This window comes from Molossus molossus, unplaced genomic scaffold, assembly GCF_014108415.1.
Source record: "Molossus molossus isolate mMolMol1 unplaced genomic scaffold, mMolMol1.p scaffold_m16_p_1, whole genome shotgun sequence".
In the NCBI taxonomy this organism is placed as follows: domain Eukaryota; kingdom Metazoa; phylum Chordata; class Mammalia; order Chiroptera; family Molossidae; genus Molossus; species Molossus molossus.
In genome coordinates this window covers 244382253-244407194 of record NW_023425344.1, presented here as the reverse complement: position 1 = coordinate 244407194, position 24942 = coordinate 244382253, and the positions used below count along the sequence as shown (strand labels likewise).

At 52.0% G+C, this 24942-nt stretch overlaps 1 protein-coding gene across 1 annotated transcript in view; it reads left to right on the top strand.

Annotated features, from left to right (window-relative positions):
• The window catches only part of CLMN (calmin), a 105600-nt gene that overhangs the window by 67573 nt on the left and 13085 nt on the right, over positions 1-24942 (top strand). The window contains exons 2-8 of the mRNA XM_036277477.1: positions 5468-5529; positions 10808-10903; positions 12684-12767; positions 16267-16359; positions 18009-18199; positions 20005-20198; positions 21325-21407. Coding sequence (XP_036133370.1) covers positions 5468-5529; positions 10808-10903; positions 12684-12767; positions 16267-16359; positions 18009-18199; positions 20005-20198; positions 21325-21407 — 803 coding nt within the window. The remainder of the gene's footprint in view (positions 1-5467; positions 5530-10807; positions 10904-12683; positions 12768-16266; positions 16360-18008; positions 18200-20004; positions 20199-21324; positions 21408-24942) is intronic.

Sequence of the window (24942 nt, the reverse complement as noted above, 5' to 3'; positions counted from 1 at the left end):
CCTACTAGATGCCAGTAGAATGTCCCCTCAGTCATGAGAATCAAGAATGTCTGCAGCCCCTGCCATGTGTCCCCGTGGGGCAGAGTCGAGCACCCCTGGCCCAGAGCCAGGCCTTGAGTGCTCTGGCCAGTCAGGGTGTCCCCAGCATGGGGACAATGAGACCAGCAGCAGAGCCCCCGGGACTCATGAGAAAAGCTGACCAGGGGTACCAGGGGGACCCTGCAAACATGTGGGAGGCACATCGGGCGGTGTGACCCTGGAGCTGGGTTCAAATCCCGGTCTTCCAGTGAGCGGTCAAGTTACTTCAACTCTCTGTGCCTCAGTCTCCTCCTCTGTGAAACGGGGACAGTTCCAGACCAGGAATGTCGGCAGGCAGCAGGGTAACTCCTTTGGAGCTGGGGCACAGGGAGTGGTGGCCGCTGCCGTCAGGCCCCGGCTGCTACTTTCGAGGCCTTCACAGCTGCTGCATGATATGGTGGCCGGGGGGGGGGGGGGGAGCTGACATTTTATGGAGGAAGTGGGACATAGGCTGTGGGTGCCCTAATTTGCATCTCTCCTCCTGTACATCAGCTTTGGTGGTGGAGGGAAGTGAGCTTTCTGTTCCTTGCCCAGAGCCTGTCCTAGGGTCTGCCCAGGCCCCACCGCAGCCTCCTGTCCTCCGGCCTGGAGGAAGGAGCCCATGGCACTGGGGCCACCTTGTCCCAGCCGCCTCCCTCCTCCCGCCCAGGCAGCGCCCTGAGGCTGGAAGCAAGTGCTCCCCACAGACCACCGGGTGGACGTCACAGGATAAGTCTCCCTGGGGAAGTTCAGTCCTCCCAGGTGAATTCTGATTCATCTCTTGGGAGGATCAGAGACCTCCCAACTGTATGATTTCAGTGATACAGTCACTATCAGAAAGAGCCCTTTGGACAAGAAAGGACGCGACTTTTTCTTCCCGGCGCTGGGAAGCGGTATGGCCCGGAATCGGAGCAAGGCCAGGAGTTGTGTCTCTCTCTGTCCCGTGGTCTGCGCTGGAGCCCTTGCTGGCCCCGGACTGCCTGCTGCTTCTCCTGGGCCAGGGGCACTGCCCAAGGGTGACCAGGGAATCGTGCCGCCGGTCTCGTCCCAGTTGATTCCCAGAGTACACACCATTGTCATCCCCCAAGCTGGGTAAAATGCCTCAGCCCCAGAGACAGTGAGTCAGCAGGTCATGGACGGGGTCCAGGAATTAGCATGTCAGCAGTCACCCCGGAAGCTCTTGATGTCGTGCTCTGTGGGCCCTGCTTTGAGAAACACTGAGTCCTTCACTGATCACATTGAAATTGGGTACAGTAGTATCTATCTACATTCAGTAGCTCCGCGTGCATGTGTGTATGTGTGTGCGCACACGTGTGTGGGGGGTTCTGGAAGGATGATTAATAAAATGTCAACAGGGTGATCTCTGGGTCTGAGGAAATTTTGAATGCTTTCCTGCATGGTTTTAATTGTTTGTAATGAATGCACAATTTTTATAAACAGACAGAGCCATCGAGTCTCCCTCGGGGAGAAGAGCTGACATTTTATGGAGGAAGTGGGACATAGGCTGTGGGTGCGAGGGGGTGTGGGCAGAGGAAAGAGGCCACAGGTGTTCGTGAAAGATCCGAGCTCGGAGCTGTCCCTCTCTGTGGCTCCCAGCTCCTGGGCTGGCACTGGTGGCCTGCAGGAGAGAGGAGCGTCCTCGTTCTCATCTTCACGTGGTCTGGTTTGGACAGAGCAGGGGGTTGAGAGGGTGGAGCTGAGCCTGCAGGCTGGGCCTCCCTTTCCGTCTCTGCCCCCCGGGTCCTGGGCCTGGTGAGCTCCTCCCCAACCTGGCCAGCACGCGGGCGATTTAACAGCACTGTTATTGCTCTGTTTTTGCCCAGTAAACCCACGCTGGGCCCCACAAACAGTGCGTGAGAAGGCCAGACCCTTCCCGAGCCATGGTTTCCTACACCTTTACAACGTGATAGGTGCGGTGGAAAAAAGGGGCCGTTGGATTTATGGAAACTATATAAAGTTTATGGAGTCTTGGCAGGCCAGAAGTGGAGAAGGCCTGTCGGGTGGGGGTGGCCACTTCCAAATGGAGACAGCCATGAAAGAGCGGCAGACCTTTGTGTCGGACACCAGACAAAATCGCCCGAGTCCGGCGTGCCGTGGGGCCGTGGGGGCTGGAGACTGTGGCCTTCCGGAACAGCTATTGGGGATGCCTTTGGGGGTGACCCCATTGAATCTTACAGCCTGTCTATGAGGGGGCACAGTTTCCCTCCGTCAGCAGAGGGGAGACTGAGGCCAAGGGTTTTGAAAGTCATGAACTCGCCCAAGGTCGCCCAGCTGAGAGCGAGACTCTGGCGGTGGTTCTGGGGCAGGCTAAATCCACGCGCTCTCCTGTGGATTGAGTGATGTGTCCCAGTTTCAGGTCAGGAAAATAGGGTCTCTGTGCCCGAGTTCAGTCTGGGGCTTGTCTGTTATTTGTGATTTAGTCTCACGGTCCCCTCGTTATCTTCAGTTACCACCTCGCCCTCCTGTGGGTCAGCTTTGCTGTCGAAGTCGATCTGTGCTCAGACCGGCCCACCGGCCATGGCTGGAATGGAAGCGAAGCCTCCCAGAGGTTGGCTCTGGATCAAAGCAGAGCTAGAAACGTGGTCCTTGTCCGAGGATCCCTCCAGGTCCCACTCGTCCTATGAGATCCCCTTAGAGTTCCTGCAGGAGTACCCCAGGAGGTCTGAAATCACCTCCTCCCGAGCCCTCAGCCCTGGAAACTTCTCATTCGTTTCTCTTTACATGTGTGCTCTGTGGTGTCCATGTTTTCTCTCCTACTTGGCTGTGAGTTCTTGGAGTGCTGATTCTGTGCTGAATTCTTCATCTGATTTTGCCGGCAGGATGCTAGCTCCTGGCATATAATCATCATTGACTAAGTATCAGCTGGGAAGATGGGTAGGGGGTGGGTGGATGGATACATGGGTGGATGGGTGGATGGATGGATGGATGGATGGGGCGGGCATACATGGACTAACAAACACCCTCTTCGCATTTACACCTTTCTGCACAGTTAAACCAGCAGCCTGGCCGGGTCCTCCAGGCTTCCCCTGAATGCACTCCTGTTGCATACTTTGCTCTCTCTGAAGCCATATGGAGAAACCAGCCTGAGTGTTTGAATGTGTGTGTAAATACTTTACAATCCCCATAAACTTGTTTAAAGACAGTTGGGGGTGAAAGTATAAACTGGGGCAGCCTTTGGGGAGGGCAATTTGGAAGTAGCTATTAAAATTTTAAATGTGCCTACCACTAAGACCCAGCAGTTCCACTGTTCCTCGTCGAGCACGAGAAATACACTCCTAGGCTTGTGCACAAAGAACCACGTGCCCGGTGCGTGTGCAAGGATGCTCGTGACGGTGAGATCGGGAACTCGCCGAGTGCCCATCAACAGAGGGATGGTCACTAAACTGGGGGAACCCTCGCTCTGGAGAAAGCTGCAGAGGTGAGACCGTCTCAAGTGGAACTCGGGCAGGGTGCCTCCAGCCTTCTGGGAAGTTCTGAGACTGTAACTCATGTCCTCAGCAGATGCCTCCTCCCTACTCATTCTTCTCAACTTCTTTTCTTTTCTCCCTCCTCTTCCTACACACGAACCAGTTTACTGGAATTAGACATTTAATCCTTATGCCCACTTGCCAGTGACCTTCCCTTATAGAAAAGGAGGAAAAGGAGAGGAAACCGGCCATTTAGAGCTCAATGACGGTCCGCTGGCTCTTCACTTAAAAAGACCGAAAGGCACACTATTAAGATTTGATTCATGGGCGCCACTGTCTACCCAATGGTGAGGCCGAGAGGAAAAAGGAACCACAGTTGTTGCAGAAAACCGGAGCCTTTTTTCTCCCGCAGGACATACATTGCCTCTCGTTTTCTTGTTGCTAACGAAATGCGAAGTGGTTTTAAGGCTGTGTGATGTGTCCTTCCAACGTGTTGAAACCCAGAACCTGGTGATTTGGGAGTCAGCCGAGGGCGGCATTTCAAGCTTCCTGACGGGCGTAGGGGCTTGAGCTGCGGGGGCTGCCGTCGGGTCCCTCTTGAACTCCCTTCGGGTCCTAAGCACCACGCCAGGGAATGCCCCAGAGCTCCGGGGGGCATGGGAGGAGCACAGAACCCAGCTCCAAGTCTCAGCTTGGCCGCTTGCTTGTTATTTGACCCTCAGTTTGTCCATCTGCAAACTAGGAGCGTTAACCTTAGTCATTGTGTGACCTGGGGCAGATGCCCTGGGGTCCCGTCTGCCTCCAAGGGTGGTAGTAAGCATTAAACTAGTATACGGGGGTTCAAGCACCTAGGTGGGTACCTGCCGCATAGTGAGCGCTTGGTAAATACTTTTCAATCGTTATTATTACTGCAGATGTTTTTGCCGTGATGGGAAGACCTGGGGTTCAAACCCAGACCTCCCATTTCCGGGTGCTGATGAGGGTGATGCCCAGCTCTGCCTCTCCAGCAGGTGCCCCCGGCCAGTCATGGTACCTGTCTGAGCCCCATTTTGTTCATCTGTGAAATAAGTTTCTGCTCTGTAGTCAGTGTTGCCGGGTCTAAAGATTAATGGCAACAAAGTGTCCAGGATGCAGTTAGTGTTGGACAGATGGCAGTAACTCTTGAAAAGGAAAACTGTTTCCTAAGAAGCCTGTTTGGGAAGTGCTGTCCTGTGGGGGGAGGGATCTGCATCTGGTTCCTGTCGTGTGTGTGTGTGTGTGTGTGTGTGTGTGTGTGTGTCCCCACCCACCTGCTCACTGCGGCTCTGTAGCAGACTCTTGGAGGACGCTCCCCTCCTGGAGGAGAACAAGTATTTCTTGGCTCTAGAAATGATAGTGACGAAAAAGAGCGGCCATTGTGCCAGGCACTGCGTTGAGCTGACTTGCAGAACTGCAGTATCATGGTAGCCTGGGAGCGAGCAGATCCGACGTGGGGATGGGCAAACGGCCCAAGGACACAAAGCTGGGAGGTGACAGGGCCGAGAGTGCAACCCAGTGCTGTCCACTCTTTCCACCACACTCTGGCATGTCCCAGAGCTGGCGCCCCCTTCCTGATTGCTGGCCTCCGCTTGCCCCGCCTGTCCTGTGCCCCGGTTCCTCGACCCCATCACTTCTGCCAGGCAGGTGTGCAGTGCTGGCACCTGTGGTTCAATGTGCATCTTACCACCAGCGCTGCTTAGGCTGGAGGGTCAGGTGCCCAGATGCTCACCGTAGGTTGTAGGACCTTGTGTGCTGTGTGTCTGAATCTGTGGGTATTTAATCTATTGAAGATGCTGGGTGTGGGGAGGGGCGGCTGGGGAAATGGATTCTAGGTGCCACCCAACCCTTGCCAGCCCCCTTGCATCCGTACCTGGGACCGTGCAGGGCTCTGTCTGCCGTCTGCCTTGACTCCCCCTTGGGAAGAGGAGGGTGGGATTTTGTGCATATCTCTTTTTGCCCAGCGAATGGCATTTGTTTGTTTTCAGTTGAGAGGGAGAATGTGCAGAAGAGGACCTTTACTCGGTGGATAAATCTGCATCTAGAGAAGGTAAGCAGGCACCTGGCTTTTGGGGTAACTGAGGGGTTCCTCCATAACTGAGTGTACAGTTCCGTGGCCCGGAGAGGGGACGTGGCGGCTCTGTGTTCTCTGTTGTTGTTACTGTCATTCAGTCACTCATTCGAACACCTGTCCAGTGCGTTCTCACCGCCTGGTGTCGAGCTGCAGACTGGGAGGTAAGTAAGGTGCAGTTCTGGCCGGGGGTGGTCAGTCTACTTGGGGAAGGAAAGGTCTACCTTTTTTTTTCATGGTCAAGACTGCTTTATTGGTGGCAGCTGGTATAAGTCAACAACTATTGGTCCCCACAGAAGAACTCAGTTGTATTTCAGCTTACTGGTCCATAGAGAGCTGAATGAAACGGGACCAACTGGTTGCTGGGAGGACAACTGAAGTCGGTCCTGCCCCGGGGAAAGGGAAGCCATAGCCGGCTGAGAGGTGGCCTCCGTCCGCTGTTCCACCCACTGGAAGATGCATGGTAGCTCTGTACCCACGGGCATCGCTGCCCCACCCCTCAGATGCACGGGAATTCCATTCTCCTCCCGAAAGAGCTTTTGTGTCTCTGGAACTTTATTTTCAAACCACCTGCTCGAAGCAGCACTTACGATCCTTCGGGCCATCTGACGAAGCCCAGCCATCTCTGCTGCACGTCGGCTCAGTTACTGTCCACCGACCGGGACAACTGAACAGCAGGAGTGGATGTTGCCATGCCCGGAAAGGTCTATCTTTAAAGAGAAGTGATGAGGGAAGGTTAGAAGACATTCATTGCTGCACAACCCAAATGCATCTTTGGACAGGAGGCCAGGGGGCGGGTCTTGACTTCCAGGGGCGGGCTCTCATTAAGAGCCTTTTGTAGGAATTTGGATTCATTTATCAAGAACCCTTGACACCTTTTCACAAAGCCAGATTCCCTTGTTAATCACATAATGTTGTTATTGATCAATATATTACCTGCCTCTTTGGGTGCCCCAGGCACCCTACTTAGTCCATCACACATCTCCTTTAACCCCCTTGACACCCCTCATTAAAGCCCCCTCTCCGCCCTGTTATGAATAAGGAAACAGGTACAATGACTTCCTGCAGTCCCACCACCGAGAAGGAAGCTCTTCCTGTGGCCACTGGGGATTCACTCTGCGGTCCTTCTTCCCCTTTTCCTTCTGGCGGACATTCTCTGGCCACGCAGTTTTGAATTGCATTTTGTCTGCAAGCTCCTCAGGCAGCAGCATAAAGCAAAGGCTGCCGAGCCAGCTCCTCCTGAGCCGCAGACAAAGGGGCGAGCGAGCCGCAGAGGGCGGGGCTGCAAGTGCACCCAGAGCTGTGGTGAGAAATCGCAGCCCCCGTCCCCGCTGGGTCAGCCCGACCTGAGCATCCTGTGTTCCCGGGGCGGGGGAGGAGAGACTGTTTTCCTCTTTATAAAGAAGCTGACTTACCAGGATTCACTTGGCTCCTGCACTTCTTTCTCCTGAAATCCCACCATCTGGTTCTCCGAAGAGACCCAGCCAGCAGTCTCAGTTCTTAAACCCGGCGGTACTCAAGTGCCCCACGTTAGTGAGTTCAGGCACGAGTGTTTCCTTCCCTCCTGTCCTCTGAAAAGGTGCAGGAGTAACGACGGACTGTCCTTAGAGTTGACCCAAATGAAGGTTCTTGGAGGGAATCCCTGAAATGATTAGAAAGCGGAGAAAGTGAATGTGGATTTTAGGAAGTGGCGCCCTTGACCTGAATTCTCATTCACGGAAGTGACTTTCGGGGCCTCTGTATTTCCCGAGCGCACTTGGCCACCCACCCCTGTCCCCCACCTGTAGAATGGGAGGCTCCTGAACGCTTCAGGCCAGAGACTGCCTATCACGGACGAAGTGCTTTATACATCATTTGCCAGTTGTTTTTTTTAAACTCTGGGTGCATTTTCGGCAGGGCTCATAAAGTGAAGTGTTATTTCTGGAGAAAAGGAACCCCATGCCCCACACCCGCGTTCACTGAACCCTTAAATGAAAGCTCGGTGTGTGTCAGGGTCGCTGGAAATTCCTCCTGGTGGACGGAGTGTGGCTGTGGCATCTTTCTAGCGTTTCTTTTTATTATTAATATTAAAAAACAAACACAGGGAAGTGCAGAGGGTGATAGAGCGAACACCCATGCGCGTACTCACCCCCCAAATGAGCCTGGGTTCGCATTTTTCGTATGAGGCGTTTCCCCCTGGCCACGCTCTGGCTCCTTCCCCGGGGCAGGTGGGCAGCGCCCACTCGGAAGATAAATCAGATGGCACCTGGAATCGATGCCCAATAAACGGGGCAAAATTAACAGCCACGTTTCCAACCTCGAGAGTTTCAAGAGCGACCTTTCATGTAGAGGAAACCCAGGAACCCCCCGGGGAATCGGGCTTAACTGCAATTTGAAGGCTGTCAGAAATATTTACCGCGTCTCTGGCTTCTGGGAAAATTCCTTCATTTACCGAAGGAGTTAGATCATGAAGAAAGCCCTGGGGGGTGCTGTTTACTCGGCCATACCGATCTCATGAAACCCACGGAACATTCGGGGCCCCCGGAGTGTTTTCTCTGGAGCGGTTTCAATTTCTCCCCCTGCCCTGTCGCGGATGGACCGCGGCCAAGGCCCCGTGCGCCGCTGCCGCCGAGGCTCCCGCAGACGCCGGGGATGGAAGCCATCCGCCTGCTTCTGCTCGAGGCCTGGCCGTGGGGGTGGTCACTGGGAATTCTGCTGGTCCGTCCACGGGGCGGGGGGGTGTCTGCCCGCGATCCCTGCCTCACAGGAGCAGGCGTGCCCTTTCCCTGCGAGTCTCTGAGTCTCCGTAACCTGATGCCCTCGGACCCGGCCTGGAATGAGGCCAAGGAGCTGCGGGAGTTTGCAGGCAAAATCATCTGCCTTGTGGTTCGAAGTCACTGCTGCCCTGGAAGCGAAGCCCTTTTCCGTGCACCTGTGGGTGGAGTCGCCCTGCATCTTGACTCACTGGGGGGTCAGGGGCTTGTATAAGGTCTAAGGAAATGCCACTTTCCTTAATAAAATAGAAAACGTGGGCCCTCCAAGGCTACCGGGGAAGGAGGCCTTCCTGGAGGACAGGGGGCCTGGGTCATAGCCCCACTGGTTCCGAGGCTTTTCGTCCCCTGGGTCTCTGGCTGGTTACAGCCATCCCCCCATTTATACTCATCTCCCCAGTGAACACCCCCTTTCACTGTACCCAGGAGCACAGAGCACCCAGCCCAACTCTTGTAATGTTGCCAAAGGCCCCAGTACTGAAAAGTAGATCCCTGCCGGGCTGGGGCTTGAGAAGGGGCTGCGCGCACCCTTTCCCGAGGTTCTGTGGCAGGAAGTCTTCACCGTGCTGCAGTGGAGCTATTATCAAGCTTAGTCAACAGAAACCTCTCTCCAAGCAAAGTCTTACCTGACACCCTAAACAAAGGCCCAAAAGAGCTGGGCGTCTCTGATGAAGGGGGTACAATGGATCAGCCTCCTTCTTGGCACCCCTCGGCCCCCATAGGGCACCCTGAAGCTGTTCTGCTGAAGCCTAGGGTCCGGGAAGCCCAGTTTGCTGACCCCTGCGCTGGAGCATCTGACCGACAAGTCCCAGCCAGCCCCGTGGACTCCAGGCCACGCGGAGCCAAGCTCTTGGTGGACACAGCACAGTGTCGGCTCACCTGGACAGCAGCCCCCTCCAGGTCGAGGCTCAGAGAAGACAGCTGGGGTGGAGGGACTTCCAGCTCCTCCCACCCAGGCCCCTTCACACCCTAGATCCTGTGCGGAGAGTTGCCTTTTCCCCAGGGAGAGGGAAGAGCCTGGGTGAACCGGGGCGGAGGGGGCTGTTTACAGACCCAGGGAACCCCGAAAGAGAAGCAAGCGGGGCAGAGAGACGATGCTTCAAGGTCATGCCCTACAGAGGGGCACCAGCTAAGGACATCTCCCTGGGGTACAGTGTCTTACTAAAGAGGGGACCCGAAGACTGTGTAGGGAGGAAGCCACTTCATCGTCAACTGGTTTGACTGACGGTGTTGGTCTGGGAGGTGCTGTGCCAGGTGCTTTACCTGTATCATCTCATTCCGTTTAGCTCCCGGCCTCTGCGGGGGTCAGATGCCTAGACCTGACCTCGCAGCCATGACACTCAGGCCCAGGGAGGTCAAGGAAAAGGCTCAGGGCCAAGTAGTGTTGAGGGTAGAAGCTGGATCGGACGTCAGGTGTGTCTAACCCCCTTGCTTCTTGGTGGGACAGGTGAAAGGTGCATCTTGACCTAAGGGTTAACCTCAGGAAGCCTGGGTGTTGTGGAGAAAAGAGACCGTCACATTCCATTTGGCTAAGTTTTTAATACAATTTTAATGAGTTTGATTTATTGTAATGAGCATGTACTTATAATGTACATATAAATATAGACATTACTTATAATGTACATATAAATATCCATCAACATATACATATAAGTCAGCCTGTCAAAATTTGAGATCCCGACAGACCTCCAGATTTGGGGATGGAAGGAAAGATTCTCTCCCTTCACCCAACCACCTGGCATTCAACAAGCCAGCTGTGTGCTCATCTGCCCTCCGCTCCCTCCCAACCAAATTGCCCACTCTAGTCCCCTCCTGGCTTCCTCTGCCAAGGGTGCCCCACCCCCAGACTTGGACTGACTAGTGATGATGTGACAACAGGCACCTCAGGAAGGCGCATATGCTTCGACTGGGCAGTGTTAGAGATGGGGGGCCCTGCCAACACCTGGACCTAAGCCCAGAGAGTAACTGACCAGGGCCACGCCGTCACGGTGGGTCCGGGCTGTGCTTGTGTTCAGCCAGTGTGTCCTGATGAGGAACAGAGCTGTACTAAAAGGCGACTCATCTGAACACTGGGCATGTCACCCAGCCTCTTGGAGCCTCGGGGTGCCCCAATTCTGAGGTGAAGGGCTTGCACCAGGTAATTGGATGTGAGCCCTGCTTCTAGAATGATTTCATTTTGTGGAAGGCTGTGGCTAAGACATGCCTTTTCTCTCTACCCGTAAGCAGAAACGTGGGTGTAATGTGATTCTGAGGCCTGAGATCTCATATAAGAAGGGTCCCCCAGGGCACTTGTTCAGTGGGGCCCCGATGCTGTCTCCTCCACAGCTCCCCGCGCCCCTGCTGCCCAGGCCTCACCTCCAGGGGACGGGCTTACACCCTCTGTGGACGGGTCTTGCCGCCTGTGGACAGATGGTGTCTGGACACTCTCTCCAGTGAAGCTGTAGCTGTGAACTAGTTCTGTGCGTGACACAGGCCGCTCATCGGCTGCTTGCTTCCCTTCTCCACAGTGCGACCCTCCTCTAGAAGTTAAAGACTTGTTCATCGACATACAAGATGGCAGAATCCTCATGGCTCTGTTAGAAGTCCTGTCTGGGCGAAATCTGGTACGTATGGCACAGAGGGCCAGGAAGAAATAAAACGCTGAGGAAAATGGTGCCGGAGGTTTCTTTTGAATACAGATCTGTACGTGTGTGCACATGCCTGGCCGTACATACGTCTACGACCAGGAACTGGGAAGGGTGACATTTCTGCCTCCATGACTAAGACTGATATAATCATGTGTAACCAAGCAGTGCCATTTTTTTTTTTTTTAGCAAATATACTTAGTAAATAGATGAATAAGTGCCCATTGTTTTCTGTGGATATGATAAGGCTAAAGATCAGAACCAGAATGTTCTAGTTGAACTGGCCAGACGTTATATTAGCCAGAATGATAACTAAGAGTCGGGAAGATGGAGAAGGCACCAAATTCTATCACCCACCCCAAGGCCAAAACTAGAACTGCCAGCTTCCAGAATCTTCTTAAAAATATGACCAAAATGGAATTGAACCCGCTGATCTTGAGGTTTATTTCACTTTGCTCGTAGCCAGCCCTCTGGCGTGAGTTTCCCCTCGTGCTGCTGATGTTTGGGGTTAGCTCCCGCAGGGGAGCAATCCTGTGGACTGCAGGCTGGTTAACAGCGTCCAAGGACACTGGTCTCTACCCCCTGGATGCCAGTAGTACCCCCAGGCATGACAACCAAACATGTCCCTACAATGTCTGGCCAATTGATCTGGCCAATGATCTGGCCAAAATGTCGGTAGTGTTGATGCTGAGAAACCCTCCTTTCATAGGGTTTGATTTGCCCTCAGTGACTCCTGGTGGCAAACACAGAGGTACAGTGATGATCCGTGAGCTCGGCCTGACAGTTCATACCGGGCGTGACTGACACCCTCTGGCTCGCCTTGGAATGTACACTACCCACCTGGCAGGGGCTTCAGTGCAGGACGGTCATTCTGATGGCGCCTCCGTGTCTCAGCCCACAGCAGTCCATCTCTCTGTCTCTTTCTCTCCCTCTGTCTCTGTCTGGGTCCTCTTTCTGTTTCTCTGTCTTTCTCTGTGTGTCTCTCTGTGTCTGTCTCTCTTTTCTGCCTGTCTTTATCTCCCTGCCTCGGTCTCTCTGTCTCTCCTTGTCTCTGTCTCTGTTCAGATCTCTCTCTGTGTTTCTTTCTCTTCCACCTCCCTCTGTGTCTCTGTCTTTCTCTGCCCCTCCCTCTGTTTTTTCTGTCTCTCTCCCCCCTCCCCTCTGTCTCTCTCTCTCTCTCCCCCTCCCCTGTCTCTCTGTCTCTTTCTCCCCCTCCTCTCTCTCTGTCTCTCCCCCTCCCCTGTCTCTCTCTCCCCCCTCCTCTCTGTCTGTCTCTCTCTGTCTCTCCCCCTCCCCTGTCTCTCTCTCCCCCCTCTTCTCTGTCTGTCTCTCTCTGTCCCCCTCCCTCTGTCTCTCTGACCTGGGATCGCTGTTCACAAGCTCTTGGCCAGGGAACAGGAACATCTGCCCCCCCAGGGAGGGTCTCGCGGGTGATTTAGCAGGTGTGTGTGACGCTCCGGCAGAGGCTCCGCTCTGCCAGAAACCACCGAGGGGAGCAGAGCATGTCCCCAGGAGGAGGGAGGACTCAAAGCCAGGAGCTGGGTTAGAGAGAAAAAACCTGACGAATCTGTCCCTTGTTTAACCCCTGGGTCCCCCCACTCACCAGCTCGCTGAGTGAAGTCCCAGGGACCATAAATACGGGGCGGGTTTCAGCTGGGAGCGGGCTTGCTGGAGATTAATGGGAAGCGGGGAGAAAGCGGGGGGCAGCGGGCCCGCGCCCCGAGGCCTGGCTCTGACGCCCGTCTGGTTTGTGTTTCAGCTCCACGAGTACAAATCCTCGTCCCACCGCATCTTTCGGTTGAACAACATAGCGAAAGCCCTTAAGTTTTTGGAAGATAGCAACGTAAGTATCTGAGACTCGTCTGGCTGACACAGGCCTTTCCTGCCGCCCAACGGACAGCATTTGAAGTCGAGTGCTGGTCACAAGGGAGACGGGTGAGGGACGCTGCCCAGAGGGTCACCGAGGCTAAGTTCAAACTGAGCGGAACTCAGCTAACCAGGCCGTTGGCCCTGTGTCCCCCGACGCCCGCCCACCCGCGGTCTCCGTCAGGACACTGACCCCCGTGGACACCCTGTCGTGGGCAGTGCGGGACAGCTGGCGGGGTCTCAGCTCTTTGGGACTTGTTGACTTTTTTCCTTCCTTTGCATAAGAGTGCAGTGAGCATGTCAGAGCGTAAAATTGTCTCCGGGGGAACGGAGAGGCTGAGTGAGCCAGGGAAACTTACAGAGTTCTCCCCTCTTTCATAGAACTTTCTAGACTCTAATTCACTTTTTCTGTGTTTTGAACTGCTTCATGTCCTTCGAACTGGGAACGGAGGGCTGGAACTTCCAGAGCGCCCCTTTCAGGAAGCTTGGGCCGTTTACCCGGGTACAACCCGCAGCTTGCCCAACAGTAAAGCTTGGTCTTAAAGTGTGATCCGCTTGGAGCTCTTGGTGGTGAGCGGCAGGGGCGCTGGCTGATTCAAGCAGAAAAGGACTTGGTTGTAGCGTACAGAATGACTTAAAAGCCGGGGAACCAGGGTTGGAACCCAGGGATGCCAGTCACCAGGCCCACTGCAAGGCTCCAAGGACCTGTGTGGGCATGGCCACCCCTGCACGGTCTGCACTGCTGCTAAGACAAGGGCATCGCAGCCCCTGGAATGAACCCAGTGTCACACGTTCAGATTCAAAGGCCTGGGCTACCGAGCTCCAACCCCTGCCTGCATCCCATCTTCCAAGGGGGTGAGGAGAGTGCTTTTGGATTTTGAAAGGAGAGGTGGGCTCAGCCTCCCAGACTGTGGGGAAAGCCGCAGACATAGGAGGGAGTTCAGATGGGGACAGCCAAAAAGCTCAGCACAGTTCCTAGCAGCATCACTCATAATAGCCAAAAGATGGAAGTGACCGGAATATGTGTTAATGGAATATTACTCGGCCATGAAAAAGAACAAAGTACCAATACAGGCTACCACATGGGTAAACATTGGAAGTATAAAAGATGCTAGATGCAAAGGACTACTTATTCTGTGATTTCATTCCCATGAAACTTCCAGGACAGGGAGATCCCTGGAGTCAGAAAGTAGATTAGTGTTTGGTTAGGGATTAGGGGAGAGATAGCTAAAGAGGATCCGGGTTTCTTTCCAGTGGGATGAAGATGTTCCTATATTGACTGTAGTAACACTTGTGCACGTCTGTGAATACACTAAACACCACCGAATCGGATGCTTTCAGTGGGTGGGTTGCATGGAACGTAAATCATATCTCAGTAAAGCCGATGTGTGGAAAAGCGTGTTCAGGAAAACACTGACGTTTCTGCAGCGTCAGGTTCAGCATCGGCCTCAGCCCTTGCATGGCAGTTCAGGGTGCAGACTCCAGGGTGGCTGCCGCAGCTTCCAGTCCTGAGAAAGGATGCAGACTCTGAGCCTCAGCTCCCATGTTTGTAAGATAGAGGTGGTGAGAAGACAGCCTAGCTCAGAGAGTCACTGAGTTTTGGACGTGGCCACTTGGCTGAGGCTCTGTCCCTCGCCCCTCCTGGGATGGTGCACCATCCTGTCCTCCGCACCCCTGCAAGGCAGCTCTGTCCTTTCCCCAACTCAGAATGCTTTCCATGAACCTCAGCTCAGGGGGCTGCGCTGGGCTCCTCCAGGCAGGACCCTCCACTTGACTGACTGCTGTGGTTCCCTGCACTGGGATGCGTTCAGTGAGCCACAAAAACAGAGGGCGCTCTCTGAACAGAGGGTCGGGAGACCAGCAGGCCACATGTGGAAGGTGATTCATCATGTGGGGCACGGGTCGTGATGAATGTGGATGGAATATTGGATCTGAATTTGATGGGCCGAGTTATTCACAGTATTGACAACTTCCTTCCTGGATCCAGCCTGCCCGTGATGAGCTCGCGCCAGATGAATTCTACTCTTGACATCAGCCTGCAAAATGTCCTGAGCCAGGGAGCTGGGGAGTGACTCTCTCCCTAGGTTAGGAAAGCCCAGGCCCTGCTGATTGGTGTGGTCAAAAACCCACGGCTGCTGATAGGATCAGAGACCCCTGTCAAACATTTTTAGAAGCCTTAGGGAAGGGAGAACAGAATATTTGTGTGAGGCCTCCTGTTTTCTTCCCCGAGTCTTCCTGCTGAATTTTGCAGGGTGGATTTGAAAGTTTACCATGGCTTTCTCCTCTCTTCCCCCTGAAGAAATGGCTTTTGCATTTATCAGGGGTTGAAAAGAACAAAGAAGAGAATGTGACAAAGACCGTGGTGGCCTGCAAAGTCTTACGTATTTCTCTCTGATCTGTGGACTCGGGTTTTGTTTGCAGAATAAAATGACCTGAGTGGGTAGTAGAATCACGTGGAGGGCTGGTGGAGCTGCACATGGGGTCCCCGCTCCCAGAGCCTCTGATTCAGTAGGTCCGGGGCAGAATTTGCATCCCTAAGGGGTCACCAGGAGATCATCCAAGGACTGCACTTTGAGAACCGTTGCCTTTGGGGTTTGCTAGGAGCATCATCCTGTGGTCAGAACTTAATTAAATAAGGAGATAATGTTCTAAGGGTTTCTCAAATAGACGCCTTTTAACCAATAGGTAGGATATTTCGTAATGATGCAGAAACTCCGGATATAAGTCTTGTCCAGCACACACAGTTTCTAATTGGCAATAGATGATTATCATTACCACATGGTCCGTGGATGTCAGTGCTCTGTGTTTGTCCAAAGACAGTTCAATATGCAGGTTTGGGGGCGGTAGTGGAACACACAGACAGACCTAGTGGGCACTTTCCATCCGTCCTTGGAAAAGAAGACTGAGACCTTATTTATTTATTTTTTTTATCCTCACCCGAGGACATTTTTCCCTTTTTTGTTCAGATAGAGTGGGAGGGAGGGAGAGGAAGAGAGAGAGAGAGAGAAACATTGATGTGAAAGGGACACATCGAGTGGCTGCCACCCACACGACCAACCAGGGCCTGGGACAAACTGCAACCGAGGTACATGCCCTTAGCAGGAACCAAACCCGGGTCTCTCTGGACCGCAGGCCGACGCTCTAACCGCTGAGCCAAACCGGCCAGGGTGAGACCTTATTAATGTCTGACCCTGGGCACGTCACATTTGACCTCTCTGGAATTTCTTCACCTGAACTACAGGGATAATAGAAGTACCTACATGGAAGGTTTGGTGTGAGGGTGAACTCAGTTGATACGAAGGAGTTTAGAATAGTGTCTGTGCTTGGTAAGTACTACGTACGTGGTTAAACACACTTATGACACACTTTTGCATGCACAGGTGAGAAGGAGAAACAGGTCCGTGAGGGCATCAGAAAATAACCTGTTTGCAACATATGTGGCCACCCTGTTAAGCTCATAAATTCCTTCTCTGTAGGTAAAACTGGTTAGCATCGACGCGGCAGAAATAGCAGATGGCAACCCCTCTTTGGTTCTTGGGCTGATATGGAACATAATTCTCTTCTTCCAGGTAAAACCATTTCCTTCCCGTAACCCAGAGTCATGCTCTCCTTGCGTCTGCTTAGGGCCAACAGGAGGAGTTGGGAACAGATCCAGGGGACAGTGAGATTCAGTTTCCGACAGATTTTGACTTTTCTGTTTCCTGAAGAACCGGAGGACTCCGGTTGCTAGAGATGTGAGTCCCTGTGATTTTTAGAATGGTGGGAGTTCTGTTCTCCTGCAGAGTATACCCATCCTCTTGAGAACTAAAGAATGAAATATGCGCTTCGAAAAATTCTTGCATTCTAAAGTATCAGAGGAACTGGGTAGCGTTCCCTTCCTAACGGGACTCGTGTTCATCAGTGATGATTAAAGGGCCTCTCTGAAAGATAGCTCTAGGAAGAGGCATGTGACAGGTGCGACCTTTTCCCATCCTTAGCAATGTCAGCTTCTGTTTGGAAACACAGGTTTCTGCGGCTATGAAGGTGGCATTTATAACTGCACTCAGGTCCTTTTCCCTGGTGGAAGGGAGGGGGCGGCTGTCTCATCTCCTCAACCCCCCTCTTTGAAATTGAACCTCGTGGTTCATCATTTACTTGCCCTCCCAAGAGTAAACATGATCTTCATGGAGGTGATTGGCTGGGGTTGGAGGCACAATGCTCGTGTGTCAGGGAGGGACGAGCACAGACAAGGTCTGGAGATAACAGATCTAGTTCTAGGTGAGCCTCAGACTTCAAAAGCCAAAGTCTCCCTCTCTGAGCCTGGGAAAAGGGGGCCATGGTCATAGCAGGTGGTGAGCACGAAGAGATGCTGTCTGGGAAGGTCCACGGTAGTGTTACCGACAGGCTTCAGTGACTAGTGGTCATTGTTAAACTCCCTGATAGATGCTGGAAGAATCCTGAAAATGTGTAGACAGTCAAGGCCTTAAGTCTGTCCCAGATCTGCATTTATTCACTTAGTAACTGTCTATGGCGTTTCTGTTCTGTGCCGGGCTCTGGACATGCAAAGTCCTGCGGTCGTGACTCTCTGGGATCACAGATAAGTCAGTCCCGTATCACAGAGCTCTGTGCTGCAGGCCACCGCCAAGCTATAGGCAGAGTATTGTAAGAGCGCTGAGCAGGGGCAGTTAGCTTGGGAGGAGGGGAGTGAGGACAGCTTCCCACAGGAAGTGACATCAGAGCCAGGTTTTGAAGGGTGAGGAGGAGTGTGCCAGACCAGTGCTTCTCAGACCCGACTCTGCATGCGAACCGCCTGGGGGTAGTGTTGAGATGTGGATTCTGGTTCTGGGGCAGGGCCTGGGCTTCTGCATTTCTCACAAGTGCCCCATGATGGCAGCCAGGGGGTAGCTGATGGAGGAGAGGGACATCCTGGCAGCGGGGCTTGAACGTGGTGCATTCTGGGATGCTAGGCTGAGAAGAAAGGGGCAGGTGCAGTTGGGTCAGGAGGGCCTTGTGTGCAGAGTCTGGCCAGACCTCGAGTCTCTGGGAGAGGTACCTTCCCTGGGAAGTGTCACTTGCACTCCAAGCCACAGGAAACAGCCAGGCCGTCATGGGTGCTGCCCTGTCCCCTGACACACGGCTGTGGGCCAGGGGACTCTCCCTATCTGTGTGAGCTGGTCCCTCCAGGCAGGGTCCATGTGTCCATCAAGGGTCTGGGTCTGAAATGACTTTTTCCTCCCAGATTAAGGAGCTCACGGGCAACCTCAGCAGAAACTCTCCACCTTCCAGCCTGTCACCTGGCTCCGGGGGCACAGACTCAGATTCCTCCTTCCCTCCCACGCCCACCGCCGAGAGGAGCGTGGTGCTGTCTGTGAAAGACCAGAGGAAGGCCATCAGGACGCTGCTGGCCTGGGTGCAGAGGAAGACGAGAAAGTAAGCCACGGCGCCCCGCCCCCCATGCCGCTGCCCGGCAGAGGGAGGAGGCCCTGCCCTGCGGTGGGCAAAGGGAAGGGGCGATGATATTTACTGCGTTACGCGCCTGCCGCTTCATGTAGACCATTGGAACAGGTCACTACGTTTCTCAGGTTTGTGCACAGAAAGCTGTATTCGCAGAATCTCTGGTTCGCAGAAAGCAGATGAGAGCATCTGGATACAGATCAAAGGGGCTTCCACCATGCTCAGTCCCACTGTGGGACTGACTCGTGGGTCCTATTAACACGTCCATATCTCTTACTCATGCCAGGACGTCTAGTCTGCACCTAAAAACTCGTGACAGTAAGGCTGTAGCCCGTCAGAGGTAGGGTTGGCCTCTTTCAAAGCCGAGCCCACGGGCTGGAGGGAGTTCCTGGCCTCCTGTCCGAGCCTGTGTGGTGGGCGAGACCCGTGAGCAGTTTGGCGTCGGGCTTTTCACTCGTAGCGGCCGCAACCCCTGGGCCTCTGCGCGGTGGGCGGGGATGGGTAGAAAGCCAGGCCACGTGTGGCACAAGCCACACCAACTCAGGGCCACCAGGGCCCTGCCACGTACCCACTGGGTGAGATCTTGGTGAATGACTCCCCCTCTGGGCACGTCTGTAACGGGTAACATCGTTCACTGCCTCACAGGATAGCTAGAGGAAGACACCCCGCGAAAGCGCCTGGTGTCGTACCGGCGCATGAAAAGCACTTCACCGGTATCAGATCCCTTCTCCCCCTGCGTAGGAATAAAAGATGAAAGAGGAAGAAAGATGGAAGAGACCCTGGATCTTTGGAGTTTTAAATGAGGGGGCAGAGCATGGTGGCATTGAGGAACTCAAACCCCCATGACATGTTGTTTAAAAAGAAATCCACCAGAAGAGAGTCAGGGTGACCAAGGAAGGGGCGGTGACCCTGGGGTGGCGAAGCAGTTCTGTGTCTCCGTGGCTCCAGGACTCTGTGCTTGTGATGCAGTGTCATGGCACGTAAACCACCCTCGTGAGAAAGAAACTGGGGAGACCGAACCAGGTCTGGGGCTTCGGCACGAGTCTGTCCCGATATCGGTGTCCCAGCGGAGATAACACACTCTGGGAGTGTATGATGTGCTCAGCTGATGAATCTTATTTCCAAATTTCAAAAGGTGTTTATTTTTAAGGGTTTCTAAAGGAAATCAGTGCCTGGCAGGACCAGCCGTCTTTGACCCTCATGTGACAGTAGCTGCCACCTCTTGGCTTCCATGTGCTGCTTACAAGGCACTTTCGGTTGCCCCCTGTTGTGGCCATTCTTGGGGTTCAAGCTGACACTTCTCCAGAGCCACCCCTGGGAGGTCACAGTGAGGCGATCCCCGCTTGGCGCTGGAGAGTCTGAGGCCCAGAGGGGTACAGGACTTGCCCAAGGCCACGGCACAGGAAGCACAGAGGGTGCAGCCCGCTGCGCACTGGGGACCTTCTGGCTCTGTTTTATTGCACAGCACATCCTGTTTGCTGTTTTGAATATCACTGATAAGCTGAGTAGTGTATAAAATTGGTCCTTTATCTATCTGGAAATCGGGGAACACAAGGTCCTGTTTGGCCTCCTTGTATGACGCACACCTTCCTCTTCTGTTTGTCCGGAACGGGACATCTGATGACTCGGCAGCTCTTGGGGCTCAGGGGTCCGGGCATCTTGGCCTTGCGAGGTCAGCAGCTTCCCGCCCCACGCGGAGGCCCTTGGATGCTGCATGTCGACCCCCTTGTCGTCGACCCTCTTCGCTAAGCTGACGGGGCCGCCCTGCGGCTTCTCCTCAGGTACGGCGTGGCGGTGCAGGACTTCGCGGGCAGCTGGAGGAGCGGGCTGGCGTTCCTGGCTGTGATCAAGGCCATCGACCCCAGCCTGGTGGACATGAAGCAGGCCCTGGAGGACTCCATGCGGGAAAACCTGGAGAAGGCTTTCAGCATCGCTCAGACCGCCCTTCACATTCCCAGGCTCCTGGAGCCAGAAGGTAGCAGCGCTTCTCTCGCTCACTTCCTTCGTAATGCTGCGTGTCACCTGTGCGTCACCCGTGATGTCCAGGTGGAACATTTAAGAAATACGGAAAAATCCAATGAAGACATTAAAAAAAATTTTTTGTTCTTTTTATTGATTTTTAGAGAGAGAGGGAGAGAGAGATAGAAACATTGATGAGAGAGAGCATCTATTGGCTGCCTCCTGCATGCCCCCCACTGGGGATCAGGCCCACAACCTGGGCATGTGTCCTGACCAGGAATCGAACTGGCGACCTCTTAGTGCACAGGTCAACGCTCAACCACTGAGCCGCACTGGCTGGGCACCAATGAACATATTTATATAGCTCCTATATTCCTACACTGAGATCACTTTTGCAGTATTTGTGCATTTAATGACAGGCTTTGTGTTTTTTTTTTAACATAATTGAGAGCATTCAGTGTAGGCATAGTTTTGTCTCTTCTTTTTTCTCTTAACCTTTTAATTTTGACACAAGTATTTTGCATGTAGTTAAAGTGTCTTCATGATATATTTTTATTGGCTGCACAATGGTCCATCTCGTGGGCAGACCAAAATTAACGAGGCTCTTTCACTGCTGGCGGGCACGGAGGTTGTTTCAGAAATAGTCCACGTTTATGTGTGACGCCGCGGTGAACATCTTACTGATGAAGCCCAGTGCGCTTCTCGGATTTTTTCCTTCAGGACCAGGTCCCATCAGCGTTAAGACAGAGCTGAAAAGGACATGCCGAGTCGAGGCACTTGGCTGTTCCTGTCCCATTGATTCCCAGGCTAGTTTGGGACTTCTTCAAACTAGCAGTGAGGAGGGTCCTGGGCCACCAGCCCTGCTGACAAAGCGGCACTGAGCAAGCTGCTCACCGTGGAGGGACTAAGACAGAACAATGGACCATCTTGGGAATAAGGAGTCCTGGCTTCCACATCCTGGCCCTTCTGTTCATCAGCCTCCAGGCAAATGAAGCACCTTCTTTGGGCCTGATTTTCCTTGAGTGTAAGAAAGAGAAAAAAGCCTCGGTGGTCCGTGGGATCCTTCGCCAGCAAGCATCCCGTGATCCTTTTGAACGACTGCGTGTCATGGCTCCCTCTAACACCTGTGTCTCTCTTCACAGACATCATGGTCGACATGCCGGATGAGCAGTCTATCGTGACTTACGTGGCACAGTTTCTAGAACATTTCCCGGAGCTGGAAGCCGTATGTTGCTTTTAATTCGTTTTTTCTTTAATATTTTTTCTTTATTGATTTTAGAGAGAGGAAGGGAGAGGGAGAGAGAGAGAGAAACATCGATGACAGAGAACATCGATTGGCCGCCTCCTGCATGCCCCCCACCTGGGATCGGGTCCACAACCTGGGCATGTACCCCAACCGGGAATCGAACCAGTGACCTCTTGTTGCATGGGTGGATGCTCAACCACTGAGCCACACCGGCCGGGCTCCTTGCCTTTAATTCTGAAACTGTACATTTCCATCAGCTGGCCATCAGCCAGAGCTGGGGCTTGGGCCATGTTGTTCGAGGAGCAGTAATAATCAAAATTTGATCTCCAGCCCCTTGGGCATTGCTTTGCCACATTCTAATGTCAAATCACATATAATGTGTCAGAAACAGGACGGGGGGTAGGTGGCCATGCCTCTCATAAACCCCTTCCCAGACCACGCTGTATTAAGGTGCTAACAGATGCTCGCATGTGATGGAGGTTACTGACTTGATTGTCTAAGCTGTCAGGTGGAACATTTTAGCAGTCTACCAGATTTTATCAGCATGTGAAAAATTATTAAAGACAGTGTTCAAAGCTTACCTTTTTTATTTTGGAATCTCAGATGGTACTTGCTGACAGATTTTTTTTTGAGCAGAATGAGATCTTTTAGAGGTCATGGCTCCGTTGACCCTCCACCCAACCCATGCACAACCCTGAGATAATACTAACAGTTACAAGAACAACAGCCCTTTATGGAATGCATGGGTAATTTACTGAGCACCTACTGCTAGCTTGGGGGTCTCAGCAATTAACAAGATGGATGAGGCCCCTGACCTTGAGTAGCTTTGTTCTAATAGAGAAAATAGTTAACAAGTCAGAAAACATTATAATTTCAAGTAGTTATAGGTAAAAGACAGAAAAAACAAGCATAAAGAGCTAATGCTCACAGGGCTACTCTTTTCGCTGGAGGCTGGTCAGGTAACTAACTTCCATTCCTGCAGTCCGACACAGCTCAGCATCATTATCCTCATTTTATAGATGAGAACACGGGCCCTCAGAGGCTTAAAGCCCTCTCTCCAGGGTCACACAGCCACCAACTACGGCACCCTATGACCCCAGGTGTCTGTGTTTCCAAAGTTCAGCCTCTTTGATTTCAAAGTTCAGCTCCCATTTGGTACAGCTCAGAAGAGCCAGACTGGGTCCTCCATACTGTGGCTTGCATTCCAGTCCCTACCTGCGTGCGTGTGTGTACATGCGTGCGTGCGTGCATCACAGATCACTTCCCAGGATAAGTTAGAAGCAGGAATTCCATAGGCTAGAATGTCATTCTGCCTCTTAAGGCTGTGTGACCTTGAGATGCTTACTTCACCTCTCTGATACACTTCTGGTATGAGATGCCACCTGTAAAATGAAAACACTACCCACATTTCAGAGTTGTGCAAAGTACCTAATCCTGTGCCTGGCACAACACTTGATGCTTAGCAAATGGTGGTGATTGTTTTTTTTTATAATACTGTAATATTTAGTATAACATATTAACTTGTATATGTGATATAATAATATTTTGTAGTTTTTCTAGCCTGTTACTAAATTCTGAGATACTAGACCACAGGTCTTTTATTAGCCCTGAGCCCTGACGATGTAGGCAGAGATTGGAATCAACTAAAACTTACGGTATTTGTAGGAGTCACAGCCAGGATTCAGCAGATCTGACATTTGGATCTCCCCAGTGCTGCAGACTGGGACAGGAAAACAAGAGATTGAGCAAGATCTGAGACCTGAGCAAGTCACCCTCAGTCATGGAACACAGTGTGTCACTGCAGAACAGTCTATACACATCCCCAGGGACTACAGATCACAAGTGCCAGCTAATCTAGGCACCCACTGAACTGTCCCTTAATAGTTCAGCTGAGTTTAGTTCATTTCAGTAAACATTTTTTTTTTTATTTAATTTATTTATTTATTTAATTTATTTTTTGGTACGGGCCCCTAGCGGGAACCGAACCCGGGACTCTTTGGTCCGCAGGCCGATGCTCCAACCGCTGATCCAGACCGGCCAGGGCTCAATAAACATTCGTTAAGCCCTGGCCATCCGTGTATCAGACCCTGTGCCGAGCTTCATAGCCCCACGTGTGGTCCCTTTTAATTAAATGTACCATATGGACTTGAAAAGAATGTGTCTTACTGAAAGAATTGATGTTCTTTAAATATCAATTAGGTTGAGTTGGTTCATATGTTGTTCTCATATTCTACAGACCTACTGATTTTTTTTTTTTTTCTGCTGTTCCTATCAATTAGTGCAAGAGAGAAATGTTAAAAATCTCCAACTTATGATTGTGGATTTATTTTTCTTCTTAGCTCTGGATTTATTTCTTTTCTTAGTTCTGTCTGTTTTTGCTTTATGTATATTGAAGCTATGCTATAAATGCATACACATCGTATCTTCCTGATGACTTGGTTGTTTTATTTATTTATTTTTAACTTTTTTTTCTTTGTTTTATTTTAAGGAGAGAGGAAGGGAGAGGGAGAGAGATAGAAATGTTGATGAGAGAGAACACTGATAGGCCGCCTCCTGCATGCCCCCCACTGGGGATCGGGGCCACAACCTGGGCATGTGCCCTGACCGGGAATCGAACCGGCGACCTCTTGGTACATGGGTCGATACTCAACCACTGAGCCACACCAGCCGGACTGGTTGTTTTATTTTTATACCACTTCTTTGTCTTGCAGTGTATTTTGACAGGAATATAGCCATACAGCTTTCTCATGCTGTTTGCGTGATATGTCTTTTTCCACCTTTTTCTGTTCAGTGTATGTGCTAATATTTAAACACGTCTCTTAAAAGCAGTATATAATCATGCCTTGTTTTTTATCTGACAAGAATTCATGTGCCATTTAATTAGTATGGTTTTTGGTCCATTTACAGAGATTGAATCTACCATCTTTTTTTTTTTTTTTGGTACGTGCCCCTAGCTGCTAGGGCCTGGCGGAAACCGAGCCCGGGACTCTCTGGTCCACAGGCCAACGCTCCAACCACTGAGCCAAACTGGTCAGGGCGTATCTACCATCTTGATTATTGTTTTCCATGGGTCCTGTCTGTGCTATGCTTCTTTGTCTTTCTGCCTGACTTTTTTGGGATTATTCAGTTATTTTTGTTTCCATTTTAGCTCTGCTATTGGCTTTTTAGCCACATCTCTGTTGTATCTTTTTAGTAATTGTTCTAAGGATTATAATCCTCATCTTGAACATACCTCAATCTACCTTGAGTTCCTATTATAACACTTCAAGTAAAATGCATAATTACAAATTTTTATATATACAAAAATTTAATTTCACTCACTTCTTGTCCATTCCTCTGTGCTATTATTGTCCACTTCATTTCTACATATGTTTTAATCTTAATACTTTGTTATATTTTTGCTTTAAACAGTCAGGAGGCTTTTTAAGAAAACGTTTAGTCTTTTATATTGACCCTATATTTACTATTTCAAATATTTTTCATTCCCTCCTTTAGATCCTGACTTCCATCTATG